Source organism: Helicoverpa armigera, chromosome 1 (assembly GCF_030705265.1).
Source record: "Helicoverpa armigera isolate CAAS_96S chromosome 1, ASM3070526v1, whole genome shotgun sequence".
NCBI lineage: Eukaryota > Metazoa > Arthropoda > Insecta > Lepidoptera > Noctuidae > Helicoverpa > Helicoverpa armigera.
This window is the reverse complement of record NC_087120.1, coordinates 6,418,935-6,437,881: the sequence shown is the minus strand read 5'-3', so window position 1 is coordinate 6,437,881 and position 18,947 is coordinate 6,418,935. Positions and strand designations below refer to the sequence as shown.

Below are 18,947 nucleotides of genomic sequence, written 5' to 3'. Positions count from 1 at the left end.
AAAAAACCTGACATTCGGTTTAAAATTTTCTCCGTGCGTTCTGGTACTCAGAACGGAATAAAACCTGATGACGTCATTCCGAACGTAGCGCTCGCGAACAATTTGGTTTGACCGCCGCACACATACGGAAATTTTCATTCTGAATCAAGTTAGCCCTGTTCCGAATGGACGTGTATCAGAGCCCGCTTGTCCCTTGCTTTTTTATATTTGTTTTTATTTTTGTATATATATATTTTATTTTTGAGAGATGAAATCCAGTTTATTAAACAATTTAACAAATCTATACTAATATTATAAAGCTGAAGAGTTTGTTTGTTTCTTTGAACGCGCTAATCTCAGGTACTACTGGTCCGATTTGAAAATTTCTTTCAATGTTAGATAGCCCATTTATCGAGGAAGGCTATAGGCTACTTATCGGCTTTTTTATCCCAGTACGGGAAGTAGTTCCCACGGGATGCGGGTGAAACCGCTGGCAGAAGCTAGTATATACATATTTGCATACATAAAAGATAAATAGTTTAAATAGTTAATAGTCTTTTAATGTAGAATTGACTTTCGGCCAATCTCCGTGTATTTAACGGGTGTACCCAGTAACGCCGCCTATTTTTTTCTTTTTTAACCAAAGTAAGAGTGCAATCCCAATTAACTCGTCATCCTCCATGATGCGTGTTTTCACTTAAGTGGCTCTATACGTACTGGCCATGTAAATTCAGAATGAAAAAAACCGAATGTGTGCGCTAGTGTCACGGAATCCCGAATAGGAATTCCTGATCAGGAATCCGTATCCGGAAACCGGATGTGTGCTGCCGGCCTGAGCCAGCTGGAGTCTGAACAAGTCAAGTAGGTAATAAGCAATGAGCGAATCGGTGTTGCCAGCGGCAGATACTCAAAGATAACTAACTTCACGAGAAAAGTAACATTACCTTATTTTTTATTAAATGGAAAACGACACAATGACATTATGCCAATGGCACTTTATTACATACAAATTAAAATTACTTTCCGTTTCCGTCCCATTTCTTAAACTTCGAATTAATGATAATCAAATAATCGACTGACGACTTGGTACTTTGGTAGTTGGTAGTGTCTGTCAAGAGCATAGACATAATATATTACATCTATGGTCAAGAGTGTCAAGCAAGTTTTGTGGTTGTGTGCCTCTATGGTTGTGTGTATCATAGATAATACAGAAGGAAGGATATATAGAAAGTTTTGCCCTTTATTGAGGGTGTCGGGGGTGCGCTGAGTAAAGAATTAGTTTTATAACATTGGAGGCGGCGAGCGTACGTATTAAACAATGTTAATAACGCCTGGGTAAGATAGCGTAAACGGGAGATTTGATATAACTGCTGGAAGTCGTGGTGTTTTGAACGACAATAACCTGTTTGGCTTGATTTGAATACCAAGTTGACAGTGAACATAGTTTGCTGCGGTAAGTTTACCCGTTGCATTCGTGTTTAGTCATATATGGGTTAAAATAGGTATATTATCTCTATTTGCATTTCATTCCAGTTCATGAGTAACAACAATGAGCAAAATGGCCGTCAGCCGCCTTTGCCGCAACAGTCGGCACCATCAGTAGCTCCAACAGACCCACGGCTTAGAAATGCCTCGTCGACGGATCCACAAAACAAGAGATGCCGCAACTTCGTCTGGGGTATCTGCAACAAAGGAGCTCAATGTAGATTCCGTCATGAATTAGATGTGGAATACATGAAAGAAATCCTAAAGTTCTGTCACGATTACCAGAACAGGACAGGGTGTATGAGGCCAGATTGTACGTATTTGCATACTTCCAGAGAGGAGGAGAACCTTTTTCTGACTACAGGGCAGTTACCAAGAGTATTGGCTGAAAGATATGCAGCGATGTCTTCCGCCCCCACAAACATGTATATGAGCGAGTACATGGTGCAAGCACCGCCACCACCTCCTCCGCCGCCGCCGCCTCCACCGAGCTCAGCGGCGCCTCCGCCGCCGCCGGCAGTCGCGGCGCCGCCGCCTCCACCCCCAGCACCGCTGCCGCCGTTACTGGCGCCGCCACCTCCACCGCCGCCGCCCACTGCTGCCGCTGCGCCTGTTCGCATGACTCCACCCATATTTTCAGGTATTTCAATACAAAGCCGTACTATAAATAACATATTCACAATATTATGCCTATTTTGTTGTAATGAAAGTGCATTCTAGTGTTTATAATTGATACTGTTATTATTTTCAGCTCCACCTCCCTTCCACACAACCGCTTTGTTTTCTGCAACACAGCCACCACCACCTCTACCTGCCATGTAAGTGGTTGTCAACAACAACGTATGGTAAGGAATAAATATTTTTTTGCAGAGTCTGCTATATTGGTCTGTTACATTTCAGGTTTGATGCAAGTAGACCTCCTCCTCCACTGCCAACAAACATAGCTCCAAACAAAACCGGTGCATTGAAGCGTGCTGCCGAGCCTGCAGAGGGTAAATGTCTTGGCTACATTATTTCAGTAAAGAAACTAGGCAGTCGTTTTTGAATAACACAAATGAATGAATGCTCGGCGAAAAGCAAAGATAAAGATAGTTTCCGAAATAAAGTATAATTATTAATAAATTCAAAATGAATAATCTTAGCATTCGCGAATATTAGCACAAAATATTGTGGAATTACTTAAAGGAGTCTGTTTTACTGTAACCTGTAATTTCTCTTTCATATTTTCTTAAGATGCTTAGGCTTTTTGTGTAACGTCAGATCTACATATGAATGGTTTGCAAGTAAATTATAAATAGCAAACTTGTTTGAAATGCATCTGTACTTTTTGAATGTATTATTCAAATAAAATAAAGAGGAACAATTTGATTGTTTGTTTGCATTGAATACGGGAACCTACTGGGAACTAATCACTATTGTCAGTCTATGGGAATAATCACCACCGGGGCACGGGTGAAACCATGGGATAACCATGTAATAATATTTTGTGAATTTGATAAATCAACTAAAGAAGATGAGAGTATTTGTTTTATAAAATTAAAATTTAACTTAATGTTTCTTGAACTTGATTAATAACTTATGCATTCTATCAAGATGGCTAGAAACAAAAGTCGCCCTTGTAATAATTGCTTATATTAACCACATAGTGGCGAATCACAGTTAACTTTTTCGAATTTGTAGTAAACACTGGAATAGTGCGATTTTGTTGGTATTTTTATTGAAAGTTTGATGAAGTCTCAGAATCAAGATGCTATACGGATGCCGATATCGCACAGTTCTTGTGTTGACTATGTAGTTATTAGTCAACAAAAGTGTCAACATGCCACAAAAAATTAACAAGAAAGTAATAATTGAATGCTATTTGGCTTTTCCACGTTATATATTTTGTTGGCTAATAATTTGTTACATTCTGAACACAGTGCATTTTAAATTGTAACTTTGCGTAATTGTCTACCTAAGTACTAACCTAAAACACACTTTTAAAGTCCATTCTACTAAAGTTTGCATATGTATGATTTTTCTATTTGATTCTGAACCCTTGGCGTAGCAAGGATATTTGGCTAAATTGCTCTCTTTCTGATAATGCGAGTCTTTATATGTATTTGCACAAGTTGGTTTGATGTCACCGATCCAGATCCCATACTCAGCTCCATCGCTTTAAGAAGCGACAGCTCACACCACTGAACGTGGTCCCAACTGAACTGAAATGTTATTATCTATATATACTTGCATCCTCAGGTGTTTATTCCTCTTAAACTAAAGAACATAATTGTGGACTCTGCACTCAGTGCAAACGAAGAGTTGCACTTTGCCGAGTCACTAGTTCACAACAATGAATAAAATTATGTCGTTGGTTCAGAATCAGCTCAATTGTTACATTACCAGCATTCGAATGGGTTCTAAACCAAGGGTGACTAAAGTTTTTCTAGACTGAAAATAGGTTGGTGACACAGACAGTAGAGCTAAAGGAAAAGCACTTATAGACCCACCAAGCCGCCTGTTGTAACTTGGCAAACAGTATAACTTGGACAGAATATAAAAGTCAAATGTGTTATTTGTACGTGTTGGCTTGTTGGTCTAGCTGTCGCAAGCGCGGCTGCTGAGCACGAGATCTCGGGTTCGATTCTCGGGACCGGTAACTCTGTAACATGTCCTGCGCAGTTGGCTGAACTCCTTATATGAGAACAGCCGACGTACTCAATAATCGGCTAGGAGGACTTCATCATGATCACGTGTTGGCTTCGTCTCAGAGCCCTGCATCGAGATATACAAAACAATATAATCGTTTATTAACTTCAAACTATTATATTACGTTTAAAAATTAGGATATATATATTTTTTTTTTTGATAGAAATTGTTGTGCTATAATTTGTATATTATTTTGAATGTTTAAAAGAGTCGATCCGGTCGGAATAATAAATGTCAAACTTTAGTTCGCCTTTGGTCATCGGCACAGCTGGCTTGGTTGGTCTATTATAAAAGCGTTAATCTGAGTGCAATCTTTTATCAATCATATCTTGTATCGTTGTTTACTTGCGTGATCCTTGGTTTATAATAAAACATAAAAACACCGGTGCGTTACTGCTTCAGAATGTATATTTCTTGGACGCATTTAACATAAATAATATATTTAGGATAGCTAATGTTATTTGCTTGGCGCGTATTTATTTTGTTCTCAGCCGGGCCAAGCAAAGCGAGGAAAGCGGAGTGCTCCAATGTAGTTGACAGCATCTGCGAAAACTGTATCCAGCGGGAACTCAGGTTTGGAATAATAAGATTCTTCTCCATATTTGTACGCATGATATTATTTCAAACATATTTGAGTTCAATATTGTACGCTGTGTTACGGGAATTTTACATTATCGAACATGACGAAATATAAGTGATCATGAATCGGCGAGTGTCATTAAGCGAAGCGTGTTCTAATTCCGAGTTAAAGATTTCGTGAAGCGAATTTTTAGTATTCAATATGTAATAATGTTCATATTCTTGCTTGCATTATCCATGCAAAATTTTAAATATACGGACACATCCGCCTCATAAAGTTAGACTGTCATGTTTACTTTGAATGAATTTGAAAGAAATACTCATATTTTCGGTTCGTGGTCGAAGAAAATGCTGTGCGATTTAACAACCTATCGGAAAGTTCATCAAAATAACAAACAAGCGTTTGGATACAACAATGTATATTTTGAACTGACAATGTCAAGTACGTATAGTTTTCATTAGTTGGAATCAATGGAATAGGAAAGTATCATTATCACACATCGGATGAGCCTGCACAGCGACGATAATTTATCTACACATTGCCATAACGGTTCTTGGATTGATGGTATCGTGTTATCGTGGTCGTCGGTTTGAGCGCTATGCCGTGCGGTAATATATACATAAACGGCTATACGTTACGATGGAGGTAGGCTTATGCAGTATTAGAAACTAGCTGCTACACGCTATTATTTATTTTATTTTATGGACTAGAGTTGCATTAACATAGTTTAAATCTTACCTTTAGGATCGAGCTGTACCGACAGGAAATGCAAAAGTTGGAGTGCGAGAGGGAATATCAAACATATAGGTGTGAAAAGTCTCTGGAAGAACTTGAAAATGAGCGTTTGTTTTTGAAGTCAATGGTCAGTCCGGAATTGTTTCGCATATTGGATGATTATATAGAGGTAATTCAGATTTATATTTCGCCAGGGGTTAATTTTTGCTACAGTATGACTTCGTATTATTAATGTGCGTGTGTTGTGTTACCTCAGGGGTCGTCTCAACAGGCACAAGCACAGGATCCACTTTCCCAGTTCAGCCAAGCTGCATCGTTCGTTTCTGTAAGTCTGGTTAAGCTGCAATTATCACAACTAAGTTAGTTAGTAGTTACGTAACTAAATGACATTATAATTTGCAGGGTACATCTACCGTGCCGAAACAGTTCCTACTTCAGCTGATGGATTACGTGTTCAGTAACCAAAGAAACGTGGTGGAGCCCGTAAGTATTGAATATCGTCACTATATCGATGACAAAAACTGTAGATAACTTGCATGAATAAAACGTTTCTGTTTTCATATTGTTCAGGCGCCTGCACCTACTACAGGAGTGGAAGAGTCGCTGTTGCACTCCCTGACTGCACTGACCAGGAGGTCCAATCCTGTCACTCATTCATCTACGGAAGTACTACAAGCCGTTTTGGAAGTTATTCGGAAATGTAAGTAGACAGAGCTGCATTTCCCAACGCGTGCATGTACATATTTCTTAGTACCAGTGAATTCATGGAAATAATTACTTTTCAGCTAACGCGCTGAATACGGAAAAAACTCAAGCAAACGAATCTCGCGCAAAAGATACAGCAGCGGCAGATCGGAGTAGACCGAGCACTAGTAACGTAAACAACAGCGCACCGAACGGGTTCAACCATTTCGTGAACGGGCACAAAGGGGAGGCTGCGGCCCCAGCGGGCGTCCCGAGTGCCAGCAGATACCCGAGCACGACGAGTGTGGCGGTGCGGACGTACCCCAGCGTGTCGGCGGGCGGCGCGGCTCATCAGTCGACGCCGCCGCACGCGTCCGGCGTGACGCACCCCGCGCCGGCGCCGCTCCCGCCGAGTGCGGCGCCGCCTCCCTCCGCCGCGCCGCATCCCCCGGCGGTCCGCGCCGCGCCCGCCTATGTGCCTTACCAAGCGGCCGTCCCGCCGCCACCCACTCGCGGCTACTATCCGCAGCCGTACCCGACACCCTCGAACCGTGAGTCAAGCAGATGTCACCCTGACAGCCTTGTCGTGTCGACGAGGCTCACGCTTACAGTTTGAATGCCTTGCAGATGTACCGAACGTTCAGCAGACGTACCCGAACTCTCCCATTCGAGTGGGTGTAACTCCAGCACCTTCGCGGCCCTCCACCTCGGCGACGGCACCGCCCGTGCAAAGCGCACAACATTATAATCCGTATGTTATGGGCAGATACCCTCCTCAGCCGCATCACTATCCCCCATTCCAATAAATCTGACGAGGTATGTGTACTGCCACTGATGACGAAGCTCCAAATGCGAATTTTTATATATGAACTTATGATCTCATGCTGATCTTAATGATTAATTTTTTTTACACTATTATGATAAGTATTTTTTACACTTTTATGAATTAATTTTTGTGTTTTAATGTTGTTGACTTGCCGGCAAAACTTGAAGAGGCCAGAGTAGCAACGAGAATAATGATTTTAGGTTTAAAAAATGAGATGAGCCCATCGAATGACATTGTTTTTCTTGGTTTAAATGGTTTTGCCTCCTTCCGTGTATTTTACTAAAAATGTACTGTTTTTAAGATTACATTTTACTGGTCACGATAATAATATCTTAGATAAAGGATTTTTCCTACGCCAAAAATATTATTTATTATGAACCATGTAATTTATGTGACAATGTTTAATTACGATGAGTAACGAAAATAATGAGACTGATTTACTAGTTTGTAAGAAAACTTATGCTATTTGCGAATTATTACTGCTAATGCTTATGTATTATTTACTGAAATAAGTTTTGTGAAAATTGTGATTTTATAATGATATGGAATTTAACGATAGATGTAAGTTACCGATAAGTTATCCCGTTTATAAAATGAACTGTACAGAGTTATTGAAAAATAGTCATCTCAAATAAAAATGTTGATATTAAACTGTGATATATGATATATTTTGTTGGTATCTCATAAACCTGGAGACAAAGAAAGTCTGATTGCGCTTCTTGTGATATAATGTGCATTTTAAAATGTTAAGTGACTCTGCAATATCTGCCTTTGCGATGGTTATTATATTAACAATATTTGGAAGCTATTCCTTAGTTAACACTATTCTACGCTGCGTCATCTTGAAATTCTTATTGTGCTGCCCGCCCACGACCGATTAATCGGTGACTGATTTTATGTAGTGCAACGTCAACGTCCTAAAACGGCGGTCAGGAAATCCTAGCTAGTCCTACTATCGCTCCGATTATCTGTCCTAAAATATGTCTGTCGTGGGTGGGCATTTGTAGTCAAACAACTTACCAAATATCGGTACAAACTATGATTTTTTGTTGCCTGACAATATTATTATACCGAAGATTTTTAGCCTTATATGCCGTTTAAAGCCTTAGTGACAACTGTTGAAAGGCGACGTTATTAGTTTAAGTAGTTTGTAACGATTTAATTTCCTCTTTAAGGCTCTAGACAGACGGACTGCATTTCGACTGCAATTTGCAGTTTAAGGGCAGTTTGAATGCAGTTGATACGACTGCAATAGAACTGCAAATCAACTTTAGAACACGACTGCACGCAGACTGCAATCGGACTGCGCGGTTGGTTTGCAGTTTGCAGTTCTATTGCAGTCGTGTCAACTGCATTTAAACTGCATCCGAACTGAAAAGGACAATGCTCATGAAGTATGAGAAAAAAACCCAGGCCCGGCGCAAAAGAAATGTAACTCAAAATATAGGTAAAAATAAGTAATTAAATATTACATAGGGGGCATTATAGAAATCAGTGGCTATATGTGTGAAATTGCTATTCGAATTTTAACATCTGCGGTACATTGCTACTCAAGATTTTAGAGGTAACATAATGTATTAGTAAAAGGAACAGCAAACAGATACAGTTGTGGTTTAAGAGTGTACATAATGACATGTTTAAAGCAACTTCTCCACTATTCTACCTACTTTTACAAGATAATAGGATAACTAAAACAGGATATGAATGTAGGTACTTTTCATTTTAATAATAACGCTTAAAAGTCATCGATTCTTTATTTCTAACACGACGAGATCCAAAAATGTTGTGGGATGCGCAAACTGTTCCTCATGTCTAGCCCACCCTAAGTAATGTAAAACGCTTATGACGCGATGACGTGGGCGCTGCAGCCTGTACTTCGGTATTGATTTATCTTTTTGGAGAAGCTTATTACTTGCCATATTACTTGTTTGTTGTTTCAGATAGCATTTTAATTAAACTATAAGCCCCAGCTGCTCATGTTACCCCTTTAAAAATCAAATAGCAATTTCATACATTTAGCCATTGATTTCGATGATGCTTCCTATGCAGTATTTCATTACTAATTATTACCTATAATTTGAGTTACTTTTCGTTTACGCCGGGCTTGGGTTTTTTTTGAGCATTGTCCTTTGCAGTTGGATTGCAGTCCGTCTGTCTAGAGCCTTAAGGAAAATTCGACTGAGACAATTTTTATATTAGATAAGATGCTAGAGAAATATATTATATAAAATATAGAAATATAACATACGCTGTGCTATGACGAGTGTACCTGATATTTGTACCTGAAATACATAATATATTTTTTAATTGAAATGATATCTGATTTGTTTCATTTCCCTGACATTTATTTAACTTTGCGCGCATTGCGAAGGATTGCTACTTACACGTGAAATGTTATCCTATCGGTATTTTTGAGTTTGGATCCTGAGCAATTTCTACAATTAATGATAGCTCATCATTTCATCGTTCATCGTTTTAATCGAGTAGTAACAAATAAAATCTGTTGAAATTGTGGTAAAAATACTACTATTATCAAATAGTACAGCTATCAGTTTGATGTGAACGACAGTATATGGGCGGTGTCCAGCCACGCCTGCCGTGACGTATCTGTGACGTATTTGACCTACTTGAAGGCACCTGACCTAACTGCGTTAGGGCATCTCCGCTAGTTATTTTGTGCTCCGTAGTAAATCATCTCTTAGCATGCAAGATAATGCTTACCTCTTTACTTTAGCTCTGCTGACAAATTGACCTGTGTATATCTTTTGAAAATTTAATTATTATAATTACCCGAAATCCTGCTCAGATAGTAGCTAGGCAAAGTTTAAGTCCCCAACCTTTTTCTGCTGGCTATGATAATATGGTGGAAAATGCATTTTGACACAGACCCTAACCCATTAACGGTCAACATCGAGCTTTGTTTAACTTAGTTATCTAAAGATTCTCGCGACTGTTTCTTAGCAACGAGCTACTTACATTTTGCCTTTGCACAATAAATAGAGAAACATTTCTTCAATGGGATGGCTTGGCGGGCCTGCGCTGCGTTGTATTAACTGTGTCAAGCGATTTACTCATAAATGCGTCGTTGCGGAAAGAGTATGCATCTTTTATAACTTTATCTTATTTTGTCGTAGGTGTATGTCCCGCTTAGCCGTATCAATAAGGAATATGAACGCTTGTGATACGTGAAGTGAAATGGACACTCTTTTAGTAATAAGGTCTATTTGTAATTTTAAAGATTATAAGGTGTGAACAATTAGAGGGCGTAGTTCCTTGCTGAGATGCAAAATGAACTCTTCTGTAAAGTACATAATCTAAATAAGTTCCGAGATATGAATTACGATGGGGGTAAGTTAAAGGCAAAGCTGCCTCAGGGATATTATTATATATTATTACCTTTTGCAAGTTATAGATCTATACCATTTATACGTAATGATAGCAGGTGTTGTTACAAAAAAGGTTAAACAGGCGTTTGATACGTGTTCAAAACAATTTTTTTGATAATTTCAAACAAGTGATAAACGCCTGTCTAACTTTTCTGTAACGGTACCAAAATATTTTAAGAATTTTAACTTCCAAGAATGCCTCATGTTTTTTTATTAAATTTTTTGATATCTGTGCTGTGTTTAAAAATTTACATAGATATTGTCGAATGTAGTTATTTAATCACTTTATTTCTCAAACATAATTGCTTCAATAGATTCCTAGATTCAGTGTGAATCAAACAAATAAAATGTATTATGATACCCAAACACCAGGACTTTCAGTTTTTTTTTTGTCGGGTGTTTATTTCTGTTCTCCTATTATTTGAAGAATCGTCAAAACATACAATACCTTCCTCACCTTGAATGTTATCTATGTATGCCTTCTATAAAGTTGGAGAATTTGAAAAATCGCTGAGCAACTGTTCCAAAGAAAAGTCCCCCTACTGCGATTGTTCAACGAGTTTGTTATTGTTACTTCCGCTAGCGTGCAGTGGCGGCGTAGCATCGCGTGGCACCCGGGGCGACTAACAATTGAGCATCCTCAAAAAACGACAAAATAAAATCACGGGTCTATCTTTTAATGTTAAAAAACATTTTTTTATCTCGATATTTGACTCATTTTTTTAGTGAATAACCATCAGTGCCGTCTCTACTCATGTGGTGCCGGGTGCAATCATTGCCTATGTATTGTAAGATTGTGAAGAGAAGTGCTCGAAAGCAGTTGAAAAAACGTGTCGACATCATTGATGGCGCTTTTTGTTTGATTTAATATATAAAAAAAAATCTGAGACCGGTCACTGTTAACTCAATTTGAGCGAGCGAAGCGAGCCAGAATATTTTCAGATTTTGAGATACAAAAAGTAACAAGTTCTACAACCATGAGCCAAGAATCGAGAAGATGTGTATACAGGGTGGGTCGTTCACAATCACATTAAATCCTATCGCATATTCTTTATGATATTCTATGGCGAATTAAAAAAAAATAACCTAATCCATTCAGTGGTTTAACCACAGGAATAATTTTTCATTTTTATAATTTACAACATCATGTGTTAAGCAGAGATAAAGTTAGGAGTATCGAATGTTTTGATCAGTTGACAACTGTCAGTTTTCAAGGGAGAAATTCAGTTGTTTGTAATGACTGACTTTTATATGGTGTTCTAATTTTCGCTACATATTTACTTGGTACGTAATTTTGTTTTTTCTTTGTGTAAATCGACATAATATATTAACCAGTATATTAACGCATTTCATTTAATGTGATTGTCAACGACACCCCCGATATAAAGATGCCCGAGCGGGGCGAGTGAGATTTTTTCGAGTTTTGGGACACAGAAGTACCTAGACCACTTATAGAATAATATTGTAAGTATTGTATAGTTTTTAAATTATAAGACAGCTGTGTTGATGAGAAGTTTGTCACCGCTTCTGTTTTCCAGCCATAACACTAGGATGTGTTGCACCGTTAAGCTGCGAGCGTAACGAGTGCGAATTTTTTTTAGTTATAGGACACAAAAGTACCTAAACATTATTAATTGCTGGTTTGAGGACTCAAATTAAGCACAAATAAAAAGAAACTGTGACTGCAGCAAAACCAGTTGTTATGGGTGTTTTGTTACATCGGCGATTCAACAATTTGTTAGATTGGGTTTCAAAAGTAAGCGCAGAATAAATGAGTAATTAAGAAATAACCGCGAGCGAAGCGAGGTCATTTTTTCTTTTAACTTTGGAGAAATGAGTATGCAGGTAAAAGCAAAAATAAAGAAGAATCCAAGAACTGTCAATTTATTGTGATTAAAGTAGAGAGGGGTGACAGTCGGACTGTGTCACCTGCTATAATTTATCTCGGTAAGTTGAAGACGTTGACTTTGCTATCCTTGTCCCATGATTTATAGGGTTCCGTAGTAAATTAGGAACCCTTATAGTTTCGCCATGTCCGTCCATCCGTCTTCACTCAATCTCCGGGTTACGTACCGTGTGTGCACCAACAACGTTAGCAACGTTTGAAAGCGCGAGCGAAGCGAGCGGGATATTTTTTGTTATTTTTTAGATCTCAAGACAAAAATGACGCAAAATGTAGCCTAAACATACATAACTTTTAGATTATTGGCAAATGCAAAAACAAGAGGACACAGATTCTGAATGCGCGAGCGAAGCGAGCGCCACTTTTTCCATGTTTTAGAATCAAGAAAGACGAGAATCGCATCATCACAGAAAGTTCCATAATCGTTTGTACAATTTTTAGTTCAAACGCAGTTTTTACATTGTAAGACAGACGTTCGTGGGCTATTTTTTTTGTGTCGCATCCGGACTCCTAGACCTGCACTCCACCTTATATACGTCCATGTTCAGAAGGTAAGGGTCTGACACTCATTCATTCAGGATCAGTTGATCGTAGAAATTATGCATGTAATCAACCGTACAAATTCTTGCCTTAATCTCAAGAACTACTGGTTCAATTAAAAAAAAAAATGATCAATGCATACACATACAGTGCGATATATGCGAGTATCAAGTCGCAACTGCTAGTCAATACACGCAGAAAGTGGAGACACCGCGGGAAACTGCCAATTCAAATCATATGTTCCAAATTCGCCTCTAAGCAGAAGAAGAATGGAAAAGCGGAATTTCGACGAGAGTAAAAATCGAGATGAACTGCTCAACAAGGCCACCATACCTACCATCATTTTGGAAAACCTGATTTGAATTTAGTCGTGAATATGGTAGGTGATTGACACAATAATAACTACAAGTGTATTATTAGATAGATATTTTAATTTACAACAATAACTTCCAACGGAGCTCATCTTAAATCTCTGTGTAAAAAAGCAGTGTATCGTTAAACGTCGATAAAACTTTAATTTTGATAACCTACTTAATTAGCATATTAATTATTTGACAATTATGTTTTTATTTAGTTAACAATTATTTCGCCAATTAACTATGGCAACTTTAAAATAAAACTAGGAAGGGAATGGACTAAAGTAGGGGATGAAAAACGATGTTCAGTGACAATTAACGGTAAATATGTCATTAGAATAGCGTTCTAGAAAGTAAAGTACTGCAGACAGTCTTCGTTAAAGTGGTTTCAGGCCTTTGTTTTAAGATGTGTGTGTGTTAATAGTTCTCAAAGGCACCACTTTTGCCAATCTTGATCTCGAAAGTATTTCGATGAGTCTGATTGCGCGCGAGCCTATACACCAGAACATTGCCAGTGTGAGGGTTTTTTTACAGGCACTTTTTAATAATAAATATGATCGCTGCAGGTATGAATTAAAGTTCGATGCATGTTTAATGACATATTTCTCGCAGTCACGTATAACCCTCCTCGTACGGTCTTCTTTTCATCACATTGTATTATTGTCATTTGAGGCTCACCTTATGCCCAGAAATAAATATAATCTTGAAAGTTTTTTTTTGCTTTCAGCATACGTTATCAGTTTTAAAACATATTTTCTGTATTAGTAAATAGTTCGTCATTTGGATTTGGAACGAGGCTAAAACGATATTCAAATACATTATATTATAATAAATATCCTAGTGATACGAGGTTGTGAAGTAATCACATAATAAATGTGTTACGGAGGCTAATAAGACACTATTCAAGTCTATCGTTACAGTACACCATTACATGTACACAATGATAAGTTAGTCTTAAAAATATGCGTTGTTTTCTGTTGTCCTGGTAATTACGTCTAATTGTTGGCATTATTTACTCGTTTTTCATATCACATAATCTGGAGACCAGCGGGAAGCGAACGATTCGTAACTGATTCGCGTAGTCACAAACTATTGCATCTTTCAACGGTAATATCTGTCTCACGAAGATACATCCGTCGCTCTGGCCTGAAATAAAAAAAAAGAATATTCAAGAACACATTAAAATACTGTCATTATATTATTGATCGACGCAGCCATGGGCTCGGGGTGGGACAACAGTTTAAATTATGTACCTAACTACCTTTAGTCTTACCCTGGTTAATATCTTGATAGTACTTTCAGGTACCGTACATAGGTCTTACAGATTGTTGCATCAAAAATTACCCATAATGGAAAAAAGTGTATGTATTCAGTTATCGCTGTAGTAAGTTATTGGTGGGGCATTTGCCACACACTGCCCCATCGTATCTACTCCCTTGCCATTAAAATAACTAAAATTCCTACGCGACACCTTTTTGCCCAGCCACAGCTAAGCGGTTTAAGGTTTATATAACAACACGATTCGCTCAACATGGTTCTGTTCTTCATCATATGCCCATACTGATGCATATATCCGAAACTACTGAACCAATTTAACATTCTTTCTTTTTTGACAAGCTACTTTATCCCCGGGTTACATCATCTCCCGAGCCTTTTAACAACTATGTTGGGGTCGGCTCCCAGTCTAACCGGATTCAGCTGAGTACCAGTGTTTTATAAGGAGCGACTGCCTATCTGACCCCCTCAACCCAGTTACCCGGGCAACCCCCTTGGTTAGACTGGCGTCAGACTTACTGGCTTCTGACTACCCATAACGACTGCCAAGGATTTTCAACGACGGGTTACATAGGCTATATTTTATCCGCGCAAGGGAAGCAGTTTCACCTAAGACGGGTGAAACGGAACGGCTGGTGACGTTGTATATCTCTATACGAACAAGACTAATATAAGGCAATCAAAACAAAACATGTTAAAGGATTTATTTTACCTAGGAGTACTCGTCGTATGACGTCACCACTGCTGAGGTCGTACGCCGTGAGTCCGCTGCGATCACCCATCACTAGCATTGTATGCGTCAGCGGCAGCATGCGGCTCATGTAGTTCAGACCCTGTACACATTGTTCAACTTACTTTATAGCTGTTTCATAATTCTGACGATTACAAAACCATCCTACTAATCCTACTGATATTATAAATGTGAAAGTTTGTGAGAATGTATGTATGTATGTTATTCTTTCATTCAAAAACGGCTGGACCGGTTTGGTATGTAGTAGATAGGTGATACCCCCTATGTGTTAATAGGCTGCTTTTATCAACACAGCACGAGGGCGAAGCCACGGCCGGAAGCTAGTTGTTCATAAAGTCATATGATGTGAGCTGAAGTTGGGAAAAACAATAGCGATGACACGTCTTTCGGTCACTAATATGTCCTAAAATTTTATAAAAATGCATATATAGTAGGAACTCACAATATGAATGGAGTTGAGCATGTGTCCCTGAAACCGGTCCCAGATACACAGCCGTTCGTCCGCGCCCGCCGACACAACGTACGAAGCAGTGTACGCGAGTGACGTCACCGCTCCATCGTGGGCTTGCATGCTGTATAGACAGGCACCTGTAAACAATCATCATATCAACTGCCTAGCCTTTCTTGACAGTGTTTAAATGGAGCGACTGCGACTGCCTTGACCAGAGGCTAGATTCTGCCAATTTTACTTAAGCGATATACGATTGATATACAACGAAGATTCAATCAAGACTCAATTACGATTGAAGCGTATGAGGCATTTCGGTTTTTTTTTGCTTTTAAATAAAAGTCAGACTACCATAAAGACCAAATGGTAGACCAATAGCAAACCACTGAAATGTCAATGGAATAAGATTGGTCTTATATTAATAACAGGATGTTAAGGTTAAAACTGCTATTGAGATTCAATTGTTATCCAATTGTCACATAGCAGAATCGGGCCTCTGGTCGCCGATACTCTTTAGTAAGGCTGGTCGTTACTGGCTTTTGACTACACGTAATGACTGCATAAGATGTTCTAATTACAGCCGGGATTGAACAACCGCAAATTGAACCTTCTAGAACACGAAGGAAATCGTTTTGACTGTAGGGACATAGACTGGTTTCATAAAGTCAATATTCTAATAATTATAATAGTAGCTTACCGGTATGTAGATCCCATACACATAGTAAGCCGTCTTGGGAGCCACTACCCGCTATCGTGGGCGTCGCGTGATCGATGAAGCAACTCGTTATGGGTCCGCAGTGGCCATGCAGCGTGAACAGCGGGTTCAGATCACTTGAGAACACCTGGTAAAAATATAAAAGCATTTTTAAGACAATATCATCATCCTCCGAGCCTTTTCCCAAATATGTTGGGGTCGGCTTCCAGTCTAACCGGATTCAGCTGAGTACCAGTGCTTTACAAGGAGCGACTGTCTATCTGACCTCCTCAACCCAGTTACCCGGGCAACCCGATACCCCTTGGCGTCAGACTTGCTGGCTTCTGACTACCCGTAATGACAGCCGGGACGGGTTATTACCGCTCGGTAACACCCTTTGACAACGAACGAAACTTTTTTTCCCTGATCGTCAACAGTATTGACGCCGGGACCTACGTTTAACGTGCCATCCGAAATACAGTCAGTTTATTTTAATTAAAAAAAATCATTTTTAGGACAATAGGTAGCTAAAAATATACGGACTAATAAAATTATTACCGCAGAAGTGCTACAAAAACTACAAGCCAGGAGATAACAACTGCAACTTAGTTTAGACAACTGGAGAGAGAAAATAATGGGCCATCTAAGTTAGTTCAGATAAAGCTATTTTACTTAAAGAGGTAAGGTTGTTGACAGAAATTGAAGAAGCAGCAAGAAGCTATTTTTGAGTCTTATTTTTTGGTCCATGAGCTTCTAGAGAAAGTGACAGAAAAAATGAGAGGTCAGTGTTTGTCGTGGTATGGGATGATAGAGTGTAAAACACATGCTACAAAGAAATAGTTGTGTTAAATATGAATGTGGAAGGATGGATAGGTTGAGGTTAGGGTTGTAAACTGACGGTCACATACGATAAGTGACCGTCAATTACTATTAAATGACCGGTCACATTGGACATTTATTGTCAGACTGGTCAGATATATTAAATAAGTATTTTTTACTTGGTACAATTATTATTTTCGTCTCAAACAAATTAAAAACATTATGAATGTGAAATAATACCTATAATTGCCTTTCTAAACCAACATAGTGCATAGATAACCTTTTAAAAAGATAGACTCTCAAGTACGTATTTATTTTTATTGATGTATACTGACAAATCATTAATTATAGTGTCGGCGAAATCTTTTTTTTTATCGACGTTAAAAATCATCAAATGACCCCTCCTGCTGTGAGTTAGCAGCGGTGAGGGAGTGTCAGACTCTTACTGACTAAAAACCGTCGTGTTCCGTCGTAGGCCTTTTATGTACCAGAGCCGCGGTAACTCTTTCGAACAACCCGCAGCCCCGGCAGGCCTTGGCCCAACTGGGCCCCTCTGGGGTTGCTGACATCTCTTTGAGGAGCGCGTGTCGACACGGGTCTGTCGTCTAAGTAGACAGAGGGACGATGAGCCACCGGAACTCACCGCCCACAGACCCACACCTACGGTGGCCGGGAGTCATCTCGCGACACCCGGCGCCCGTGGTGTCTACCTGGTCCAGCACGGCGGCTGGGATGAGAGGTGCGAACTCTCTGGCGTTCCGCCTCCTCCTTCTCGAGCATGATTGCTTCGCAGAAGGAGGCGACGGCATCCCATTCCTCTCGCCCCGGACCATGGCCTGGATCAGGGCCGGACGAGAGAGGTCGCCGCCGCCTAAAGCCTCGACGAGGACCCAGCGGTGCCCTTCCCATGCGGGGCACACCTGGACTGTGTGGTCCACCGTGTCCTCGGGGCTGTCCGCACAGTGGTGACACCCGGGTGCCTCCTCACGACCGATTCGGTACAGGTACCTCCCGAAACAACCGTGTCCGGTGAGGACCTGCGTCATGCGGTACGTGAGGGCGCCGTGACTCCTCCCGAGCCACTCCTCAAAGAGGGGACTTACCGCCACGATGGTGGCGTGCCCTGCACTGGGTTGCGACAGTCGCTCCCTCCAGGCCACCATGAGATCGCGCCGGAGCTCCGCCCGCTGCGCGACAACTTGCCGCGGCAGCGGAGTTTCCCCCCGGCGCAGTGTCTCCTCGCGCCAGTCGTACAGGCGCAAGAAGACTCTCGCCTCGAGATCCCACGGTGGCAGTCCAGCAAGTAGGCCAGCTGCTTCGCGGGAGATCGTACGGTACCCCCGGATTAGCCTAATGGCTATCACCTTTTAGGGCACGTTCAGGTAGTGTACAGCACGCGGCCGTACCGAACGTGCCCATACCGGGGCCCCGTAAAGGGCCATGGACCGCATGACCCCCACGTAGAGTTTACGGCAGGGGGCGTTTGGGCCTCCCAGATTGGGCAGGAGCCGTTTGAAGGCAGCACCTGCCTTCTCCAGTTGTGGGCCCAAACGTCGGAAATGCTCAACGAAGTTCCACCGGCTGTTGAGGACGAGTCCTAGGTACTTCATCGTCCTCTCGACGCCGATGAGAACCCCCCTCCTCCCCCCCCACCGTGACTTGGGAGCCTGAAGGTGGCGCGTTCCGAAGCCCATGAAAGCACATGGCCTCGGATTTGTGCAAGGTCACCTCCAGGCCCAGCAGCTAGATCCTCTCGATGATGGTCGCAACCCCGCGCGTCATTATCTCGGCCGCCTCC

The 18,947-nt window shown here is 40.5% G+C and overlaps 2 protein-coding genes across 4 annotated transcripts in view; one reads left to right on the top strand and one right to left on the bottom strand.

Moving 5' to 3' along the window:
- The first annotated feature begins 1,189 nt into the window (after positions 1-1,189).
- Positions 1,190-10,731, top strand: LOC110383313 (uncharacterized). Of its 2 annotated transcripts, none has more exons than XM_021344083.3 (12): positions 1,190-1,432; positions 1,513-2,104; positions 2,216-2,282; positions 2,365-2,456; positions 4,644-4,725; positions 5,477-5,636; positions 5,724-5,792; positions 5,870-5,950; positions 6,038-6,167; positions 6,253-6,702; positions 6,779-6,967; positions 10,112-10,731. In XM_021344083.3, the coding sequence occupies exons 2-11, from the start codon at positions 1,516-1,518 to the stop codon at positions 6,955-6,957; spliced, it is 1,899 nt and encodes a 632-aa protein (XP_021199758.3). In that variant the 5' UTR covers positions 1,190-1,432; positions 1,513-1,515; the 3' UTR covers positions 6,958-6,967; positions 10,112-10,731. The 2 variants fall into 2 exon arrangements, with proteins under 2 accessions (XP_021199758.3, XP_049695114.2); XM_049839157.2 differs by having other exon boundaries at positions 1,194-1,283.
- A 2,486-nt stretch (positions 10,732-13,217) lies between these two features.
- The window catches only part of LOC110383314 (sterol regulatory element-binding protein cleavage-activating protein), a 29,562-nt gene continuing 23,832 nt past the window's right edge, over positions 13,218-18,947 (bottom strand). For both annotated transcript variants that reach the window (XM_049839129.2, XM_064043668.1), the window contains exons 19-22: positions 16,334-16,478; positions 15,631-15,776; positions 15,150-15,270; positions 13,218-14,308 (exon numbers count right to left, since the gene is read on the bottom strand). In XM_049839129.2, coding sequence (XP_049695086.2) covers positions 14,175-14,308; positions 15,150-15,270; positions 15,631-15,776; positions 16,334-16,478 — 546 coding nt within the window. In that variant the 3' untranslated portion in view covers positions 13,218-14,174. The remainder of the gene's footprint in view (positions 14,309-15,149; positions 15,271-15,630; positions 15,777-16,333; positions 16,479-18,947) is intronic.

What these genes read in the sequence shown, in the direction of transcription:
- LOC110383313 (XM_021344083.3), top strand. Translation starts at nt 1,516, where the DNA reads ATGAGTAACAACAATGAGCAAAATGGCCGTCAGCCGCCTTTGCCGCAA. An exon ending in CCACCACCTCTACCTGCCAT is followed by an intron (nt 2,283 to 2,364) that starts GTAAGTGGTTGT and finishes GTTACATTTCAG; the next exon opens with GTTTGATGCAAGTAGACCTC. An exon ending in TGCTGCCGAGCCTGCAGAGG is followed by an intron (nt 2,457 to 4,643) that starts GTAAATGTCTTG and finishes TTTTGTTCTCAG; the next exon opens with CCGGGCCAAGCAAAGCGAGG.